At 39.5% G+C, this 19,243-nt stretch overlaps 1 protein-coding gene across 1 annotated transcript in view; it reads left to right on the forward strand.

Annotated features, from left to right (window-relative positions):
- Nucleotides 1–19,243, forward strand: part of LOC150077356 (xylosyl- and glucuronyltransferase LARGE1-like) — a 1,505,345-nt gene that overhangs the window by 1,445,322 nt on the left and 40,780 nt on the right. Inside the window, exon 21 of the mRNA XM_090385866.1 lies at nt 4,057–4,163. Coding sequence (XP_090241992.1) covers nt 4,057–4,163 — 107 coding nt within the window. The remainder of the gene's footprint in view (nt 1–4,056; nt 4,164–19,243) is intronic.

Consider the following 19,243-nt stretch of genomic DNA (forward strand, 5'->3'; position numbering starts at 1 on the left):
AAAATGGTATTCAGTATGGATGAAACATATGTGCACCACTTTGGCCCCGAAACAAAAGAACAATCAAAACAATGGAAGCATCCCGATTCTCCCCCCTGCTAAAAAGTTCCTAGGGCACAAGTCACACAAGTTGCAACATTGTATGGTTGAAGCCATTACAGCATCTGACCTACTCGCTGTATTTGGCTCCATTGGACTATTTTCTATTTGCAAATCTCAAAAAGGACTTGAAAGGACAGAAATTCGCCAATGATAATGCTGTGATGGATGTGGTCAACAGTTGGTTTGAGTCAAAATCTTCTGAATTTTATATGAGCGGGTTACAAAATCTAGTCTTACTTTTACAGAGGGCAATGTCAAAATTTGTTGACTTAAGGGGCAGATTACGTTGAAAAACAAATGGGTTTTCACAACTTCCCACCATTCCTTCTATGAGAGGCTAGAAACTTTTCAGTCTCTCCTCATAAATGCTAAGGTAGCATAAATTTCATCAATTTGCAGTCCACTGTAATCAAATTTGAAATTCTTTGTGGACAAGTCTCAGTCAGTGTGAGAACCTATGAAATATTGTTATGAAAGGAAAAAGATTTTATGTATGCTGGTCCTTGAATGGACAATTGAAAATGCACAAGAAGGCTTGAAATAAAACAAAATATCCCAAGTCATGTTTGGTATTTAACCAATTCTTCATAACAATACTGAGTGTGAGAGAATATTCAGCTAGATTAGAAAAACAAAAACTGAATTTAGATCTCTTTCTGGTGAATCTATAGAAATGCTCCTGACAGCAAAGTATAAATGGTAGAGCCATTATTATGAACAAAACTTTGATTCATCATTTCTGAAGAGGGAAATGTCTGCAACTGTATTTTTCTTGAAGCAGTCAAAATCAAATCAGTTTATGTCTAATGCTATATCTAAACAGAAATCTACATATAGAAAAATGTTAGGTAACCTAATTTTTAAAAGCATATTTTACTGGTAAACAATCAAATACGTATATACCGTATTTCCCCATGTATAATACGCACCTTAATTTTAGGGCCCAAAATTTGAAAAAAAAATGTATTATATAAAGTTATTGAACTCAAGTTTTATTCATCATAAAATTCATACAACTTCTCATCACTGTCAAAACTCCCATCCATTAGCTTGTCCTCATCTGTGTCTGATTACGAATCAGTGTCTTCATATATTGCCTCGTCCTCAGTTCCATCTAGGCATTTGAAATGCCACACTTCTTAAATGACTTGACAATGAACTCAATCTTGATATTATCCCAGGATCTTTTCACCCAGGTACAAACTTCTCCTATAGTTGGTTTCTTCACTCTTCCTGCTGGTGTCAAATTTTCCCCAGAAAACTTCATCCATTGGTTCCATTCGTCTCTCATGGCAGCTTTGAAGGGTTTGTTAATGCTGACATCAAATGATTGGAGCTGTGATGTCAAGCCTCCAGGTATGACGGCAAGTTTTGTTTTTTGCTCTGCAGCAATCTTCTTTGTGTTCTGAACTGATCAAGCACCAAAAGGGCAGGTTTGCATAAGAGCCCACCTGGTCTCCTGCTCCAAACTTTCTCAACCCAGACCTTCATCCCATCCAACCCTTGTCATGAACGTGGAAAATCACTCCTTGAGGAATGTCTTCTTTTGGCATTGTTTTGCATTTGAAAATCAGCATAGGAGGCATCTTGGTTCCATCAGCTTTTTTCATGTCCACTTGTCTTCACAGTTACAGTTTTCAGCCCCTTCTTATCAACAGTTCTGTTACTTGGGACATCAAATTGAAGGGGGACTTCGTCCATATTTGCAGTCTGTCCCAACACAAATGATGTGTCTTCCGACATTGAATGACAAAACGGTGAAATTCAAGGACCTTCTGCTCATAGCTTTCAGGCATCTTTTGGGCAAGTCTGGTGCATATACGCATGCTTAGTCCATTCCGTTTCATGAACCTGAAGCACCAATTGTTTCCTCCTTTGAAATCAGTAACTTCTTTTTCATCAGCAATTCTTCTTGCCTCATGCTTGAACCATCTTTGTGGACACAGGAATTCCAATTGCCCTTTGCTCTTCAATCCATATCTTCAATTCCCTCTCTAAATCAGGCCATTTTGCTGACTTTCCTCTCACGGCCTTCTTCTGCCATGGCATTTTCAGTAGGGTTTCTTCTTCCCGTAGCCAGTCTCGGATTGTTTTCTCAGTTGGAGGAGGACCAAACTTACGTTCAGCAGCACGATTTCCATTCACTTTTGCAAACTGGATCACTTTTAACTTGAATTCAGCACTGTACAAAAATCTTTTCTGAGCCATTTCTGGGCAAAACGTGGCAAAACGTAACCTAATATATCGGTAACAAGTGCGAAACAATGAGCGCAAAGACAACAAGCGTGAAAAAGCGGGAAATGCAAGTAAAAAAAAAATCTAGAACCACTGTATAAGACGCACCCAGTTTTTAGACACCAAATTTTTCGAAAAAAATGTGCATCTTATACATGGGGAAATACGGTATATTTTAATATAAAATGTGAATCTGCCAGAGAAATTTAATATCTATAAATCCAAAATATCAAAAATATTCACAAAATTTCCTGTTTTTTTAAAAGCAGGAACTTCCTGCTTTTTTAAAAATTTCTGCTCAGGGCCCTAAAAAGTTTATAGTGGTACAGCCCTCGAGAGCAAAGTAGCCTTCATCAAGACACCATTTATAAACAATGGCTACCCCAATCTTATAAGTAATGGCCATCTTATAAGTAACATGCAAAGTATTGCTTCAATTTATGACACCCTCCCCTCATCAGAACCCCCTGCCCCTTAGCAATCTCTTTGGTAGCCCAGGAACAATTCATAACATTTCCATTTTTGCCAAGCAATAGTGACAAAATTGTGAGACTTGTTTTGTTGCCTTCAAGCCCTTGAAACAGCTCTTCAGATGCAGAGACCTACTTATCCAACCCACGAGCAAAGATTAGGTCTACAAAATGAACTGCTAAATCTGTAAAAAAATTTATGTAGATCAAAGCAAGAGGAAGCCAGCGCTTCAGATCAGGGAATGCCAGATGGATAACATTGTGGCCTCAGGCTCTTTGCTACATTCTCGAGGGAGGAGCAGGATTACAGATAATATTTCCCCTACACCGGCGTCTTAATATTGGATAAGCATTATATTTGCAGGATATATGCAAAAGCATTTTACATTAGAGTACTTCCAAACATGATGAACTGCTCCAGAGGCCAGCTTATCAACAATGACATGGTCCACATCTTCTAGAGAAGAGTGATGGCCCAGCCTAGAATTCATAGTTGGTGTCATGTCAAGCCCTTGCTTGACATTCACTGGATGCATTTCTAGTGGTCACAGTCTTTGCTCTCCCTGATGACCTCCACATTCCTTTACTTCAGTTCTTTGTTTATGTGCCATATCGTTCACCTCTTTGCATCATTTGCTTCAGAGTTTGCGTTTATTTTCCAACAATTAGTAAATAATTATGACATAGATCTTATCTTGTTAAGAATACTTTAAAATTATTTCTGATATTTACTCTGATGAAATGTGTGTTTAATGGGTATATGGCTTAAATAATCCTGCTTGTACTAATATTGCTTAAATGCTTGTTAGTTAATGTTTTCAGGTAAGCATTTGCATGTTTATTTTCTTTCTATTATGTATCATAAATTTTTATCTCAATGTAAGCCCCTTTGGATGTGTGCTGTTACAGGTCTCTCTTGTTCTTCTACTATATATATATATATATATATATATATATATTTCATTTTAAGCTCGTTGACCAATAAGCTGATATTTATTTATTTACATTTTTCTTCCTGCTTTTGCATCTTGGAACTGCATACACCTACAGCCATTGAGCATCTCCTTTTATCAATCACTACTGAATTATGTGTAGTTGTACTAAATTATATCATCCACCAATCCTATTTTAGATATAATAACAAAAATGTTACGATAATGGTTTTTAAAAAGTTTTGGCCAGTAGGTGTTTGTACACTGTAACAGTGGTGTACCTTTTTCTAATATTTATAAAATTTTTCTTATTGCAGGCTTTGATAGTACCAGCATTTGAAACACAGCGATATCGTCTGACCTTTCCAAAATCTAAAGCTGAACTGCTGTCCATGCTAGACATGGGGACATTGTTTACATTTAGGTGATTCAATCACTGTTTTACCTTTTTTTTTTTTTTCCCATTAAGTAATTCAATCTATGTTTTACTTTCTTTTTTAACTTTATTTTACCTGAAAATAATTCAGAAAAAAAAATAAGTAAATAAAAACTTTATATATGATAAATGAAATTTTTATAAGTGTAGATAGAAATGTAAGCTGAGACAAGTAAACAGTTTTGGACTTCTGAAGTGCACAAAAAATAAAGTTGTTAAAATAAATTTTTAAAAATTATTAAATATAGTAAACAGCAGGCGTAGCACAATATAGCTGATAATCAGTACGGAAAAAATTCCTTATCTTTTGCAGTTAAATAGACAAAATAATTGTAATATGATTAAGTTTTCAATCTGAATTTTCTGCTATAAAACATATGAATATGGGAATGAATTTTTTTCCTCTAATGGGGAAGTAACACTTTACCATTAGAAAAGTATTCCTTTTATACTTCCACTTTTAAGTATAATATGTAAATTATATAATAATATATAATATGAAGTATAATATGTAATTTGTAAAATATTTCACAATATGAGATTTTATAATAATGTTGCCTAATGTGCAAACTCCAGTTTGTCTTAAAATTCAACTATGTAGTAATGATGCAATTGCACTAAACCCTGTCATAGTTTGAGACTTTTTGACCTAAAATTTTATTAGTCTGTTACCAAATGTAGAACTTTAATAATAATATTCACTTCACTTCTGACTGCTTAAATTATAGATTGTTACCATTATAACTTATGATTATTAGTATTATTATTATTAGCCGCATACTGCAAGGAAGCAGCACCAGCCAAAAAAAAAAAAAAAACTCCCAGGCTGCCCTGAGAGAGAGAGAGAGAGAGAGAGAGAGAGAGAGTTAGAAGTAGAAAGGAATCACCAAGAAAGAGAAGAATGATGATATCCAGCTCAGGACTTGGATTTTCCAAGTCCATACTCACCAAATGTGAGCCCCTGGGTCAAATAGATTATATAAGTAATATTTCATAAAAGGACAATGAGGCCCAATGTACCTAGATGTAGAGAGCTTTAAATATAAGAAGGTATTAGTTTTTTTTTTTTTTTTCAAATATTTCTTGTAGACAATATTTATAATAATTACACAATACACCAACCAATGTTATAAATAGTGTAATCTTTATTTAAATAATGTAAATAAAATAAAATAAAATTCCAATAAAAATTGATAAAAACTGACTGTACGATATAATATGAATTTAAACTGCAAAGAATTATTTACAATTAAACAATGTAGATGAAACACAGGATGATAAAAGCTCTAAAATACTGTAGCTTTCAGAGGCATCCATCTCCTTTTTCAACAGAGAGGCTTATCGTACAACACATCCTGAAATATCAGCAGGCTGACGGTTCTCAGCACGTGGTTCCACAGGAGCATGGGCAGAATTCTCCCCATGTGCACTGGAACCGGAAATGGCTCGGGAGCATGCCAGGCAGAACCGCTCATCCTGTCCAAGAACCACTGCCTCGAAGAGGGGATGAATGCGGATTCCACTGTCTCTATTAATGGTATTGCTCTCAGAGGAACAAATCTGCAAGCCATCGAACCACTTCCGGTCCCAAAATCTGTGTACCCGGTCAACGATAACAGCTTCGTCTGGGGAGATTTGATGGTGCTCCTCCCAAAAATTTTCTGCCACAGCAGATCTTCCATAATCCGCGGTCTTTAAAGCATTCATATGCTTCCCCAGACGATCTTTGAACCACCGTTTCATTTCACCAACATAACATTCCCCACAATCCGGGCATCTAACCTCATACACGACCCCCACTTGTAGATTCCCTTGGTACGGGGTCCTTAGCCTGTGACACAACTGTGTGCAACCTACGCCCTGGAAGCTGCACACAGCGTGTCTGGCAATTGTGCAATACATGAGGTATGCATTCAGTTAGGCCTGGATAGTAGGGAATGTATGCCATGGCCACTGGTACGAATCGTTATCTTCGTTCGTGCTCACTTCGAATGTATTTGTCTGTGATCTTTTGGGGGGTAGCCACATTTTTTGAGATACGCTGTGACATGTTTCATTTCTTCTTTTCTATCCTCGGAGGTGCTGCAATGGGACCCAGCCCCATCCAACAATGCCGTGATAACACTATTCTTGTGATGGTTGGTTTGTGCCGTATTATAAGGCATATATTGGCCCCGGCACATGGGCTTTCTATATACACCAGTTTTTAGCGTAGGGCCTTCCCCATGCACCAACACATCAAGGAAAGTGAGGGTACCCTCTATTTCCACCTTCGAGGTAAACTGAATAAACAGGGAGAAGCTATTAAGGAAACTAAGCACTTCATCTTCTATCCCCTTCTGAATAATTGTGAACGTATCGTCGACATATTGTTTCCTTGCGCGCATGGGTAAAGCCAACCCATCAAAAATCCTAGCTTCAAGCTCCTCCATTACTAAATTTGCTATGATAGCACTAATAGGGGAACCCATTGCTGTGCCATGAACCTGCTTATACATTGTGTTTTGAAACACCATAGTGGTGCTTGAGAGACATAGCTCTTGGGAGTTATATAAATTTATAGCCCTTGAGAGACAGATTTTGGGACCACAAGTGGCTCGACAGCTTGTGGATTTGTTCCTCTGAGAGCAATACCATTAATAGAGACGGGAATCTGCATTCATCTCCTCTTCGAGGCAGTGGTTCTTGGACGGGATGAGCATGCTCCCGAGCCATTTCCAGTTTCATTGCACATGGGGAGAGCGCTGCCCATGCTCCTGTGGAACCACGTGCTGAGAATCGTGAGCCTGCTGATATTTAAGGATGTGCCATATGATAAACTCTCTGTTGAAAAAGGAGATGGATGCCTCTGAAAGCTACAGTATTTTAGCTCTTTTATCATCCTGTGTTTCATTTATATTGTTTTATTGTAAATAATTCTTTGCAGTTTAAATTCATATTATATCGTATAGTCAGTTTTTATCAATTTTTATTGGAATTTTATTTTGTTTTATTTACAACATTATTTAAATAAAGATTACACTATTTATAACATCGGTTGGTGTATTGTGTAATTATTATGAATATGAATATTCCCAGTTCCCAACCCCAGAGGGGTTGGGAACTGGGAACTAAAATTCTTGAATGTGAATAATTTTTTGTATTGTTGACAAGTGTCAACAATACAAAAAATTATTCACATTCAAGAATTTTAGTGCTGTTACAACTCTTATTGCCCATCCTAGCCAACAAAAGGGCACTCAGCTGTCATGAATTATACTGTATAAAGAATGCCAAGAAAAGAAGACTTCATTATTTATATTAACAGTACAAGAAAGGAGTTGAAAGACGGCCTCCGGAGCCGAGTGGGCAGGAGCAGGTGTGCAGTAGCACACGCTCTTTGAGTAGACCGGGGTTCAAGCCCCTGACTGCTGAATACGGTCGATCTGCCAACCCGCACTGGACCAGCGTGGCAGATTATGGTCCATTTCCATCAGCATGAATTGTTGAGGAGACTTCCATCCTGCAGTGGGTTGATAATGGCTGCACTTTACTTTTTTACTTTGTTCACTTGATGTCGATGACTTAACTGTTGATGATCCCATGCAACTAACTGACAAACTGAATAGGTATTTTTCATTTACATTCATGCATGAGAAGTCCTTTGTGGGAGGGGAGGGTAATGCCAGACGTTCATATTATTGATTTTGTGATAACTGAGAGGAGAGTGGAAGAGAAATTGTTGCAGCTTAACATAAAAAAAGCACCTAGTGCAGATGGAATCTATTCAGTTATATTAAGGGAGGAAGCAAAGGAGGTAAGCAAACACTTAGCCATAATTACGAGAAATGTTTGCATTTATTAGAGGTCATTAGCATTAGCATTAGTAGAGGCATATGATGCAAGAAAGCAAGCTTATGCAGCACTGCCAAAAAAAAAAAAAAAAAACCTTCCACTTCACCCCACCGTTCATTCGAAATACCTGTCCAGCTGAGCCTTAAATTTATTTACGCTATCAACTTCCACAACAAGGGATGGAAGTCTGTTCCACCAACCAACAACCCGCTGACTAAAGACAAATTTCTGCACATCTATCTTAGGTCTTTCCTCAGTTTGAATTTATGCCCTCTCAGGCATTCTGAGCATGAGGCAGAATTCCATCAGCATGGAGCATGCTCAAACCATTCAAGGCTTTATACACCTCTATCAGAACACCTCCTAGGTGCCTAGTCTAGGGACACTGTAATTTGCAAAACTTAAGCCTTTCTTCATAAGAGCAACCCTTTGTTCCATTCACTAATCTTGTTGCCCTTCTCTGTACTCGTTCCAGCAGCTCTACATGCTTCTTGAAATGAGGCCTCCAAACCTGTAAACAGTACTCAAGGTGTCGCCTGACCATTGCCTTATACAAGGGAATAATCACCTCCTTATCCCTGCTAGAAAAATACCTGTATATCATTGATAAGACCCCATGAGCTACTATTGCAGCCCGTCTGCCCTGTTCAGAGAACTTCATATCTGTCTGCACAACCACCCCCAAGTCCCTTTCATTCTCTATCACTGTCAGTGTAGTACCAAAGAGTTGATACGTTGCTCTGGGGTTGCTGTTTCCCATATGTAGTACTTTACATTTGTCAATGTTAAACTTCATTTGCCACCTCTAAGCCCATCTGCTCATTTCCAGATCCTTTTGTATCAGCATAGCGTCATTAGTGTCATTAACAACCCTGCCAGCATTTGTATCATCTGCAAATTTGGACATTAAGCTTGATATACCATCATCAATATTATTTTTAAATACAGAAATCAATAATGGACCCAACACTGAACCCTGGGGGACTCCACTAATAATATTAGTCTACGAGGAGCAGTGTCCATTGATTACCACACTCTCTCTGTCTTCTCCCCCTCAACTACCCCTTTATCCATAGCAGCAATTTGCCTCCAGTGCCACACTGCTCCAATTTGTGCAGCAGTCTTCCATGTGCAACAGTATCAAAAGCCTTTGTAAGATCCAAGTATATAATATCAAAGTTATTCCCTGCATCCAGTTCTTTTGTGACTGCATCATAGAATCCAATTAAATTGGTCAGGCAACGCTTCCCCTTAACCAAGCCATGCTGTGTCCGAGCTATAACTGAATTCTTGTCTACATGATCCTGCAGTGCTCTATAACCAGTGTCTCCATTAATTTTCCTGGAATAGAACTTAAACTCACAGGTCTATAATTACTTGAGTCAGCCTTTGATCCTCCTTTTTGAATTAGGGTCACATTTGCACATCTCCAGTCTATGGGTACCTCCCCTGAGTCCAAGGAAGCTCTCATAATTAGGACTAAGGGTTTGCTTACTTCCTTTGCTGCCTCCTTTAATATAACTGGATAGATCCCATCCACCTCAGGTGTCTGCCTTGTGTTATCTTCAACAATTTCTCCTCCACTTTGCTCTCAGTTATTGCAAGATTATCTAGCTTATTGCCAGAGGTGAATACACCTCTGGCATTCCCCTCACTGAATAACTCCTCATGTGTGAATGTTGATGCAAAATATTCATTTAGTTTGTTAGCTACCTCAGCAGGATCATCAACAGTTGAACCATCAATATCAAGTGGACCAATCTGATTCTTCCCCTTCCTTCTAGAGTTTACATAAGTAAAGAACTCTTTGCTGTTTTTCTTTGCATCCCTTGCCAAAGATTTTTTGTAATCTGCCTTTGCCTGCCTGACCTCCTTTGTAACTTGGTTACAGATCAACTTATATCTATCATAGGCTTCTGTGTTACATGTTAATTTATATGTATCGCATGCATTTTTCTTCTCTGCCATATGTCTCATTAGTTCATCTGACATCCACTTAGGCCTAAACCTTGAACAAAATAACAAGTACAGGTCACTGTTGAACAAAAGCCGAGAATTAGGGTTGAATTTGAAAGTGTCTGCAATTCTGCCCAGACACGATAGGAGGGAGTATATGATGAGAGCCTTGTCGATCAATTCGGCCCTGGAAAGATTTTGCAAGGCTCAAGGGGTAGAATTTTTTTCAGCCTGGACTGTACTTGTTAACAGGAGAGATTGCTTCTACAGGGATGGGATACACTTAAGTAGAAAGGGTGCAAGAATATTTGCTGATGCTATCGAGGCAGTGTTAGGTGGGTCGGAAAACTGCTAGCTTGGGGAGAGACAAAGACCAATAGATTGACAGTAGCCACTGGCAGAGGTGAAAGAGATTCTTGCACTGCTTCTATTAGAATGAGCAGAACCTGAAAAACAAGATGCATGATATTTCAGAGACTGCTGGGAGCCATTGCAGTACAAGTAAACACATGGGTTGTGTTAGGGTAGCTAAGAATAGAAACAGGTGCAGGTATACTTGCGTGTACACCAATGCTAGGAGTTTAGTAAATAAATTTGATGAATTTGAGGTATTGCTCAAAACATCAAAGGCAGATATTGTTGGGATATCAGAGACGTGGTGTCACACAGATATAAGGGATGCAGAACTGGAATTTGGGGAGTACAACGTCTACAGAAAGGATAGACAGGATAGGAAGGGTGGAGGGGTTATGCTATTAGTTAAGAAACACATAAAAACCAAGGAAGTGAAGCTAGTCGACATCGCTGGACAGTGCAGTGTTGAGTCAGTTTGGTGTGACATAAGCATTGGGAGATCAAAATTGAGAGTAGGAGTGTGCTATAGGCCTAATGACTCTGATGAGTAGAATAAGAAACTGTACAGGGAAATAGAGTGGGCCAGTAAATCAGAGAGTCTTATAATGGGAGATTTTAATTTCCCAGATATTGACTGGAATTTGGGGGCTGGTCACTCACACACTAGCATTGCTTTTGTGGATTTATTGGATGATTGTTTTCTACATCAGCATGCTCGGGAGGCAACTAGAGGGAGTAATACTCCTGATTTGATTATCAGCAGTGATTCTTCATGCATTAAGAATCTGCAGATAAATGAACCACTAGGTTGCAGTGATCACAGTGTGCTGAAGTGGGATTTACTCAAAGAGGTAACTACCATTAGGGGTAAAGGGAAGGGTTATTGCTTCCGTAAAGGCGACTACGATGGACTGAGACTGTATTTAAATTCTATACAGTGGGACCAACTGATGATGTTACCAACAGCAAATTCAAAATGGGAAGCATTCAAAGAATTAATCTTGGAAGCTACTAGGCTTTACATACCAACTAAGAAATATTGTTCAAGGTTTAGGCCAAAATGAATGTCAGATGAACTAATGAGGCATATGGCAGAGAAGAAAAATGCATGGGATACTTACAAATTAACACATGACACAGAAGCCTATGATAGATACAAGTTGATATGCAACCAAGTTACAAAGGAGGTTAGGCAGGCAAAGGCAGATTACGAGAAATACTTGGCTAGGGATGCAAAGAAAAACAGTGAAGAGTTCTGTACTTATGTAAACTCTAAAAGGAAGGGGATGAATCAGATTGGTCCACTTGATATTGATGGGTCAACTGTTGATAATCCTGCTCAGGTAGCTAACAAACTAAATGAATATTTTGCATCGACATTCACACATGAGGAGTTATTCAGTGAGGGGAATGCCAGAGGTGTATTCAAATCTAGCAGTAAGCTACAGAATCTTGAAATAACTGGGAGTAACATGGAGGAGAAACTGTTGAAGATAAACAGAAGAAAGGCACCCAAGGTGGATGGGATCTATCCAGTTATATTAAAGGAGGCAGCAAAGGAAGTAAGCAAACCCTTAGCCATAATTATGAGAGCTTCCTTGGACTCAGGGGAGGTACCCATAGACTGGAAATGTGCAAATGTAACCCCAATTCACAAAGGAGGATCAAAGGCTGACACAAGTAATTATAGACCTGTGAGCTTAACTTCTGTTCAGGAAAATTAATGGAGTGACTCATTAAAGAAGCACTGCAGGATCATTTATACAAGACTTCAGTTATAGCTCGGACACAGCATGGTTTTGTTAAGGGAAAGTTTTGCCTGACCAATTTGATTGGATACTATGATGCAGTCACAAAAGAACTGGATGCAGGGAATAGCTTTGATATTATATACTTGGATCTTAGAAAGGCTTTTGATACTGTTGCACATGGAAGACTGCTACACAAATTGGAGCAGTATGACATTGGAGGCAAATTGTTGCTATGGATAAAGGGGTGGTTGAGGGGGAGAAGACAGAGAGTGGTAATCAATGGACACTGCTCATCGTGGACTAATGTTATTAGTGGAGTCCCTCAGGGCTCAGTGTTGGGTCCATTATTGTTTTCTGTATTTATAAATGATATTGATAATGGTATATCAAGCTTAATGTCCAAGTTTGCAGACGATACAAAGGTTGGCAGGGTTGTCAAGGACACTACTGACACAATGCTGCTGCAACAGCATCTGGAAAGGTTGAGCAGATGGGCTGAGAGGTGGCAAATGAAGTTTAACATTGACAAATGTAAATTACTACACCTGGGAAACAGCAACTCCAGAGCAACGTATCAACTCTGTGGTACTACACTGACAGTGGTAGAGAATGAAAGGGACTTGGGGTTGGTTGGGCAGGCAGATATGAAGTTCTCTGAGCAGTGCAGACGGGCTGCAAGAGTAGCTCATGGAGGATTGTCAATGATATACAGGAATTTTTCCAGCAGGGATAAGGAGGTGATTATTGCCTTGTATAAGGCAATGGTCAGGCCTCACCTAGAGTACTGTATACAGGTCTGGAGGCCTCATTTCAAGAAGGATGTAGAGCTGCTGGAACGAGTACAGAGAAGGGCAACAAGATCAGTGAATGGAACAAAGGGTGCTCTTACGAAGAAAGGCTTAAGTTTTGCAAATTACAGTGTCTGGAGACTAGGCAGCAGCAAGGTGATCTGATAGAGGTGTATAAAGCCTTGAATGGTTGGAGCATGCTCAATGCTGATGGGATTCTTCCTCTAGCTCAGAATAATCACCTGAGAGGGCATAAATTCAAATTGAGGAAAGACAGATGTTGGATAGACGTGCGGAAATTTGCCTTTAGCCAGCGGGTGGTTGGTTGGTGGAACAGACTTCCATCCCTTGTCGTGGAAGTTGATAGCCTAAATAAGTTTAAGGCTCACCTGGACAGGTACTTTGAACGAACAGAAGAGTGAAGTGGAAGTGTTTTTTTTTTTTTTTTTTGGCTGATGCTGCATAAGCTTGCTTTCTTGCATCAAATGCCTCTACTAATGCTAATGCTAATATTTCATAGTTGGTATGTAAAGCCTAGTAGCTTCTAAGATAAGTTCTTTGAATGCTTTCCATTTTGAATTTGCTGTTGGTAACATCATCAGTTGGTCCCACTGTATAGAATTTCAGTACTGTCTCAGACCATTGTAATCGCCTTTTACGAAAGCAATAACCCTTCCCTTGGTCCCACTGTATAGAATTTCAATACTGTCTCAGACCATTGTAATCGCCTTTTACGAAAGCAATAACCCTTCCCTTTACCACTGATGGTAGTTACCTCTTTGAGTAAATACCACTTCATCATACTGTGATAACTGCCACCTAGTGGTTCCTTTATCTGCAGATTCTGGACTGGAGATGTGCAAATGTATGACCAATTCACAACAGGGGATCAGAAGTTGATATGGTCAGAGGTTTTATTGATTCTTCATGCGTTAAGAATGTGCAGATAAAGGAACCACTAGGTGGCAGTGATCACAGTGTGCTGAAGTGTGATTTACTCAAAGGGGTAACTACAATCAGTGCCTCCATAGCCAGGTGGGAAGGAGCAGCAGTACATAGCACACGCTTCTTGATTAGACTGGGGTTCGAGCCCGTCACCACCAAATACCGAGGATGCGGAAAGGTCAAGGAATTACCACTGCATATCCCCGGAGCAATATGGCCTTAGTTGCTAATGCTCCTAAAAACCAAATAACAATAAACAACAATAACTACAATCAAGGGTAAAGGAAAGGGTCATTGCTTTCATCAAGCTGACTACGATGGTCTGAGACAGTATTTATATTCTATACAGCGGGACCAACTGACGATGTTACCAACAGCAAATTCAAAATGGGAAGCGTTCAAAGAACTTATCTTGGAAGCTACTAGGCTTTGCATGCCAACTAAGAAATATTGTTCAAGGTTTTGGCCTAAATGGATGTGACATGAACTAATGAGACATATGACAGAGAAGAAAAATGCATGGGATACATATAAATTGCATGACCCAGAAGCCTATGATAGATACATGTTGATCTGTAACCAAGTTACAAAGGAGGTTAGGCAGATTACGAAAAATCTTTGGCAAGGGATGCAAAGAAAATCAGCAAAGAGTTCTTTACTTATGTAAACTCTAGAAGGAAGGGGATGAATCAGATTGGTCCACTTGATATTGATGGGTCAACTGTTGATGATCCTGCTCAGGTAGCTAACAAACTAAATGAATATTTTGCATCGACATTCACACATGAGGAGTTATTCAGCGAGGGGAATGCCAGAGGTGTATTCAACTCTGGCAGTAAGCTAGAGAATCCTGTAATAACTGAGAGTAAAGGGAAGGAGAAATTGTTGAAGATAAACACAAGAAAGGCACCTGGGGGTGGATGGGATCTATCCAGTTATATTGAAGGAGGCAGCAAAGGAAGTATGCAAACCCATAGCCATAATTATGAGAGCTTCCTTGGACTCAGTGGAGGTACCCACAGACTGGAGATGTGAAAATGTAACCCAAATTCACAAAGGAGGCTCAAAGGCCAACAAAAGTAATTATAGACTTGTGAGTTTAACTTCTGTTCCAGGAAAATTAATGGAGGCACTGGTTAAAGAAGCACTGCAGGATCTCATCTAGACAGAGATCAGTTATAGCTTGGACAGAGCATGGTTTTGTTAAGGGGGAAGTCTTGCCTGACCAATTTGATTGGATACTATGATGGAGTCACAGAAGAACTGGATGGAGGGAATAACTTTGATACTGTTGCAATTCGAAGACTGCTGCACAAATTGGAGCAGTGTGGCATTGGAGGAAAAATTCTGCTTTGGATAAACAGGTGGTTGAGGGAGAGAAGATAGAGAGTGGTAATCAATGGTTACTGCTCATCGTGGGCTAATGTTATTAGTGGAGTCTCTCCGGGTCCGGTGTTGGGTCCCTTATTGTTTTCTGTATTTATAAATGATATTGATGATGGTATATCAAGCTTAATGTCCAAGTTTGTAGACGATACAAAGGTTGGCAGGGTTACTGACACTATGCTACTGCAACAGGATCTGGAAAGGTTGAGTATATCTTGGTATATCAAGCTTAATGTCCAAGTTTGTAGATGATACAAAAGTTGGCAGAGTTGTTAAGAACACTAATGACGCGTACTGCTGCAACAGGATGTAGGAAATTTGAGCAGATGAGCCGATAGGTGGCAAATGAAGTTTAACATTGGCAAATGTAAAGTACTACATATGGGAAACAGCAACCCCAGAGCAACATATCGACTCTGTGGTACTACACTGACAGTGGTAGAGAATGAAAAGGACATGCGGGTAATTGTGTAGGCAGATATGAAGTTTTCTCAGTACTGCAGACGGTCTGCAAGAGTAGCTCTTGGTGTCTTTTCAATGATATACAGGAATTTTTCTAGCAGGGATAAGGAGGTGATTTTCACCTTGTATAAGGTAATGGCCAGACCACACCTTGAGTACTGTATACAGAGAAAAGGAATGCAGAATTTAAATTTGGGGAGTACAATGTGTACAGGAAGGATGGACAGGATAGAAGGGGAGGAGGGGTGATAATGTTAGTTAAGAAACACATAAAATCTAAGGAAATGCATTCTATTGATATGGGTGGATAGTACGGTGTTCAGTCAATTTGGTGTGACATAAGCAGTGAGGGCACCTCCGTAGCCAGGTGGGCAGGAGCAGCAGTGCGTAGCACACGCTTCTTGATCAGACCGGCGTTCGAGCCCGTGACCACCAAATACGGAGGATGCGGAAAAGTCAGGAAAAGAACACCGCATATCCCCGGTGCAATATGGCCTTAGTTGCTAATGCTCCTAAAAACCAAAATAACAAATAACAAATAAGCAGTGAGAAAACAAAGTTGAGAAAACAAAGTAGGAGTGTGACTCTGATGAGTACAATGAACAACTGTACAGAGAAATATAGTGGGACAGTAAATGTGATTGTCTTATAATGGGAGATTTTAATATCCCAGATATAAATTGGAACTTGTGAGTTGGTCCCTCACACACTAGCAAGACTTTTGTGGATTTATTCAGTGATTGTTTCCTACAGCAGCATGTTCGAGAGGCAACCAGAAGCAGTAATACTCTTGCTCTGATTATCAGCAGGGATTCTTCATGCATTAAGAATCTGCAGATAAAGCAACTACTAGGTGGTAGTGATCACAATGTATTGATGTGGGATTTACTTAAAGATGTAACTACCATCAGATGTAAAGGGAAGAGCTTTTTCTTTCGAAAAGTTGACTACAGTAGTCTCAGAGACTTTTTAAATCTTATAGAATGGGACCAACTGATGATGTTACTAACAGCAAATTCTAAATGGAACTCATTCAAGGAATTAATCTTGGAAGCTACTAGACCTAAATGGAAGTTAGATGACCTAGTGAGACTTCGTGGCAGAGAAGAAAAATGCATGGGATTCATATACATTATCAGAAGACACAGATACCTGTGGTAGATATGAGATAGCCTGTAATCAAGTCACAAAGGACGTTAGCAAGCAAAGGTAAATTACGAGAAATCTTTGGACTGCTGGGAGTCATATTGGAACAAGTAAATATAGGATGTGTTAGGATAACTAAGAGTAGAAACATGTGCATGTATACTTGCATGTACACCATTGCTAGCAGTATCACTTGTAGCTCTTTGACTTCCTCTCTTTGCAACATGACTTTCTCCAATCCAACTTTCCTAACAGTGAGGTAATTTTCCTTACTGATTTTAATGTCCACAACTCCAGGTTTTCTAGTCACACCGACCCAGCTGGTCGAGTATCTGAGGCTTTTGCAATTACTAATGATCTTGCACAGATTGTTCATTTACCTACAAGAATACCGGACAATCCTAATCATACAGCCAATACGCTTGATCTTTTTCTCACAAACACTCCTTCTAAGTACATAGTCGAAGTGAGAGGTCATTTAGGCACTTCAGATCACATCTTGGTGATTGTCTCTTCTCCAATGGAACCTTTATCTATCTCCTGGCTATTCCCAACCTCGTGTTGTTTGGCATTACAAGAATGCAAAATGGGATGACCTGCGAGACTTCTTTTCTTCTTTTCCTTGGTCAGATTACTGTTTCAAAAGTTCTGATGTCAACGTTTGCTCAGATCGTGTCAGTGAAATTATTCTTGCAGGAATGGAATCCTTTATCCCGCACTCCACTTTAAAATCTCATCCTTTATCTAAACCTTGGTTTTCCAATAAATGTGAAAAGGCTGTTCAAGAGAAGAATGCTGCATATCGCAATTGGCTTGTTTCTAATTCTTCAGTTTCATTTTCTGCCTACACCAAAGCTCGCAACAATTGTAAAGCAGTTATTAACCAATCCAAACTAGAGTTTGAACAGGCTAAGAGTAGAAAATTTGCTTCTTTCCCTAATGGTAGTCAAGCATTCTGGTCTCTTGCCAAAGCTATTGGCCGCAACTTTTGCCCATCTCTGCTCCCACCTCTGTTCAAACCAGATGGTTCTGTTGTCACTTCAGCCAAGGATAAAGCTGACTTGCTAGCATCCCATTTTTCTTTCAGCTCATGCATTAACGATCTTGGTAAAACACCTCCCACTATTCCCAACACGCTCCATTCAATGCCTCCTGTGGTCTTCCGTCAAAAGGATGTCAGAAGGATTTTGATGAATCTTGATGCTAAGAAAGCTCCAGGTCTCGATGGTATTTCTCCACTTGTTCTCAAAATCTGTGCTCCTGAACTTACTCCTATTCTTTGCCGCCTTTTTTCACTTTCTTATTCCAAATTGTGTTTTTCCTTCTGCTTGGAAATTTGCTCATATCCAGCCAGTTCCTAAAAAGGGTGACAAATCCCTCCCATCCAATTATCGTCCCATTGCAATTACTTCTACTCTTTCTAAAGTAATGGAGAAATCAATTAACCGCCAAATTTTAAACTACTTACAAACCTTCCATCTGATCAACGATCGCCAGTATGGATTCCGTCAATGTCGATCCACTGGTGATATTCTGGCTTATGTTACCCGTTTATGGACTAATTCAATGGAAAGGTTCGGTGAAATACAAGTAGTTGCTCTTGACATCTCAAAGGCTTTTGATCGTGTTTGGCATAAAGGTCTTCTAAACAAGATTCCATCTTATGGTTTGCCAACTGTTTTTAGTAATTGGTTATCCAGTTTTCTCTCTGATCTCTCACTGAGGGTGATGGCAGATGGCTCTCTGTCTTCTAACTTCTCCACTAATGCCGGTGGCCCCCAAGGTTCAGTTCTTTTCCTCTTGTATATTAATGACCTTCTTCCATTGACTGGAAATTCTATCCATAGCTTTGCCAATGATAGCACATTGCATTCCACTTTCCATTTTGAGAAACTTTGTCCTGCTCAATCAGTTTAAACTTCTCGAAAATCTGTTACCAATTCCTTAAATGCTGATCTTCAGGTAATTCTCCAATGGGGCAAAGACAACTTAGTTGATTTCAACCCTTCTAAAACTCAGTCTTGTCTTATATCTTGCAAAAAGGATTATTCTGCTCCTATACTTACCTTTAGTGACACTCCGATTTCTAGGCAAAATAATATATCTCTTTTGGGGATTACCCTGACTGCTAATCTCTCTTGGCACATGCACATTAGAAATATTGCTTCTTCTGCATCTAAAAAACTTGGTTTTCTCTTTTGCTCTCGGCGTTATTTTTCTTCCAAACAGCTGCTCACTCTGTATAAATCGCAAATCTGCCCTGCCATGGAATATTGTTCCCACATCTGGGGTGGTGCCCCCAAAACCTCTCTCAGGTTTCTTGATTCCATTCAGAAGAGGGCAGTTAGGTTAATCAATGACTCATCTCTAACAGAGTCTCTGCACTCGCTGTCTCATAGACGTACTGTTTCTGCTGCATGCCTCTTCTACAGATACGTTCATGGGC

Source organism: Mastigoproctus giganteus, chromosome 12 (assembly GCF_048544385.1).
Source record: "Mastigoproctus giganteus isolate SK-2022 chromosome 12, ASM4854438v1, whole genome shotgun sequence".
In the NCBI taxonomy this organism is placed as follows: Eukaryota; Metazoa; Arthropoda; class Arachnida; order Uropygi; family Thelyphonidae; genus Mastigoproctus; species Mastigoproctus giganteus.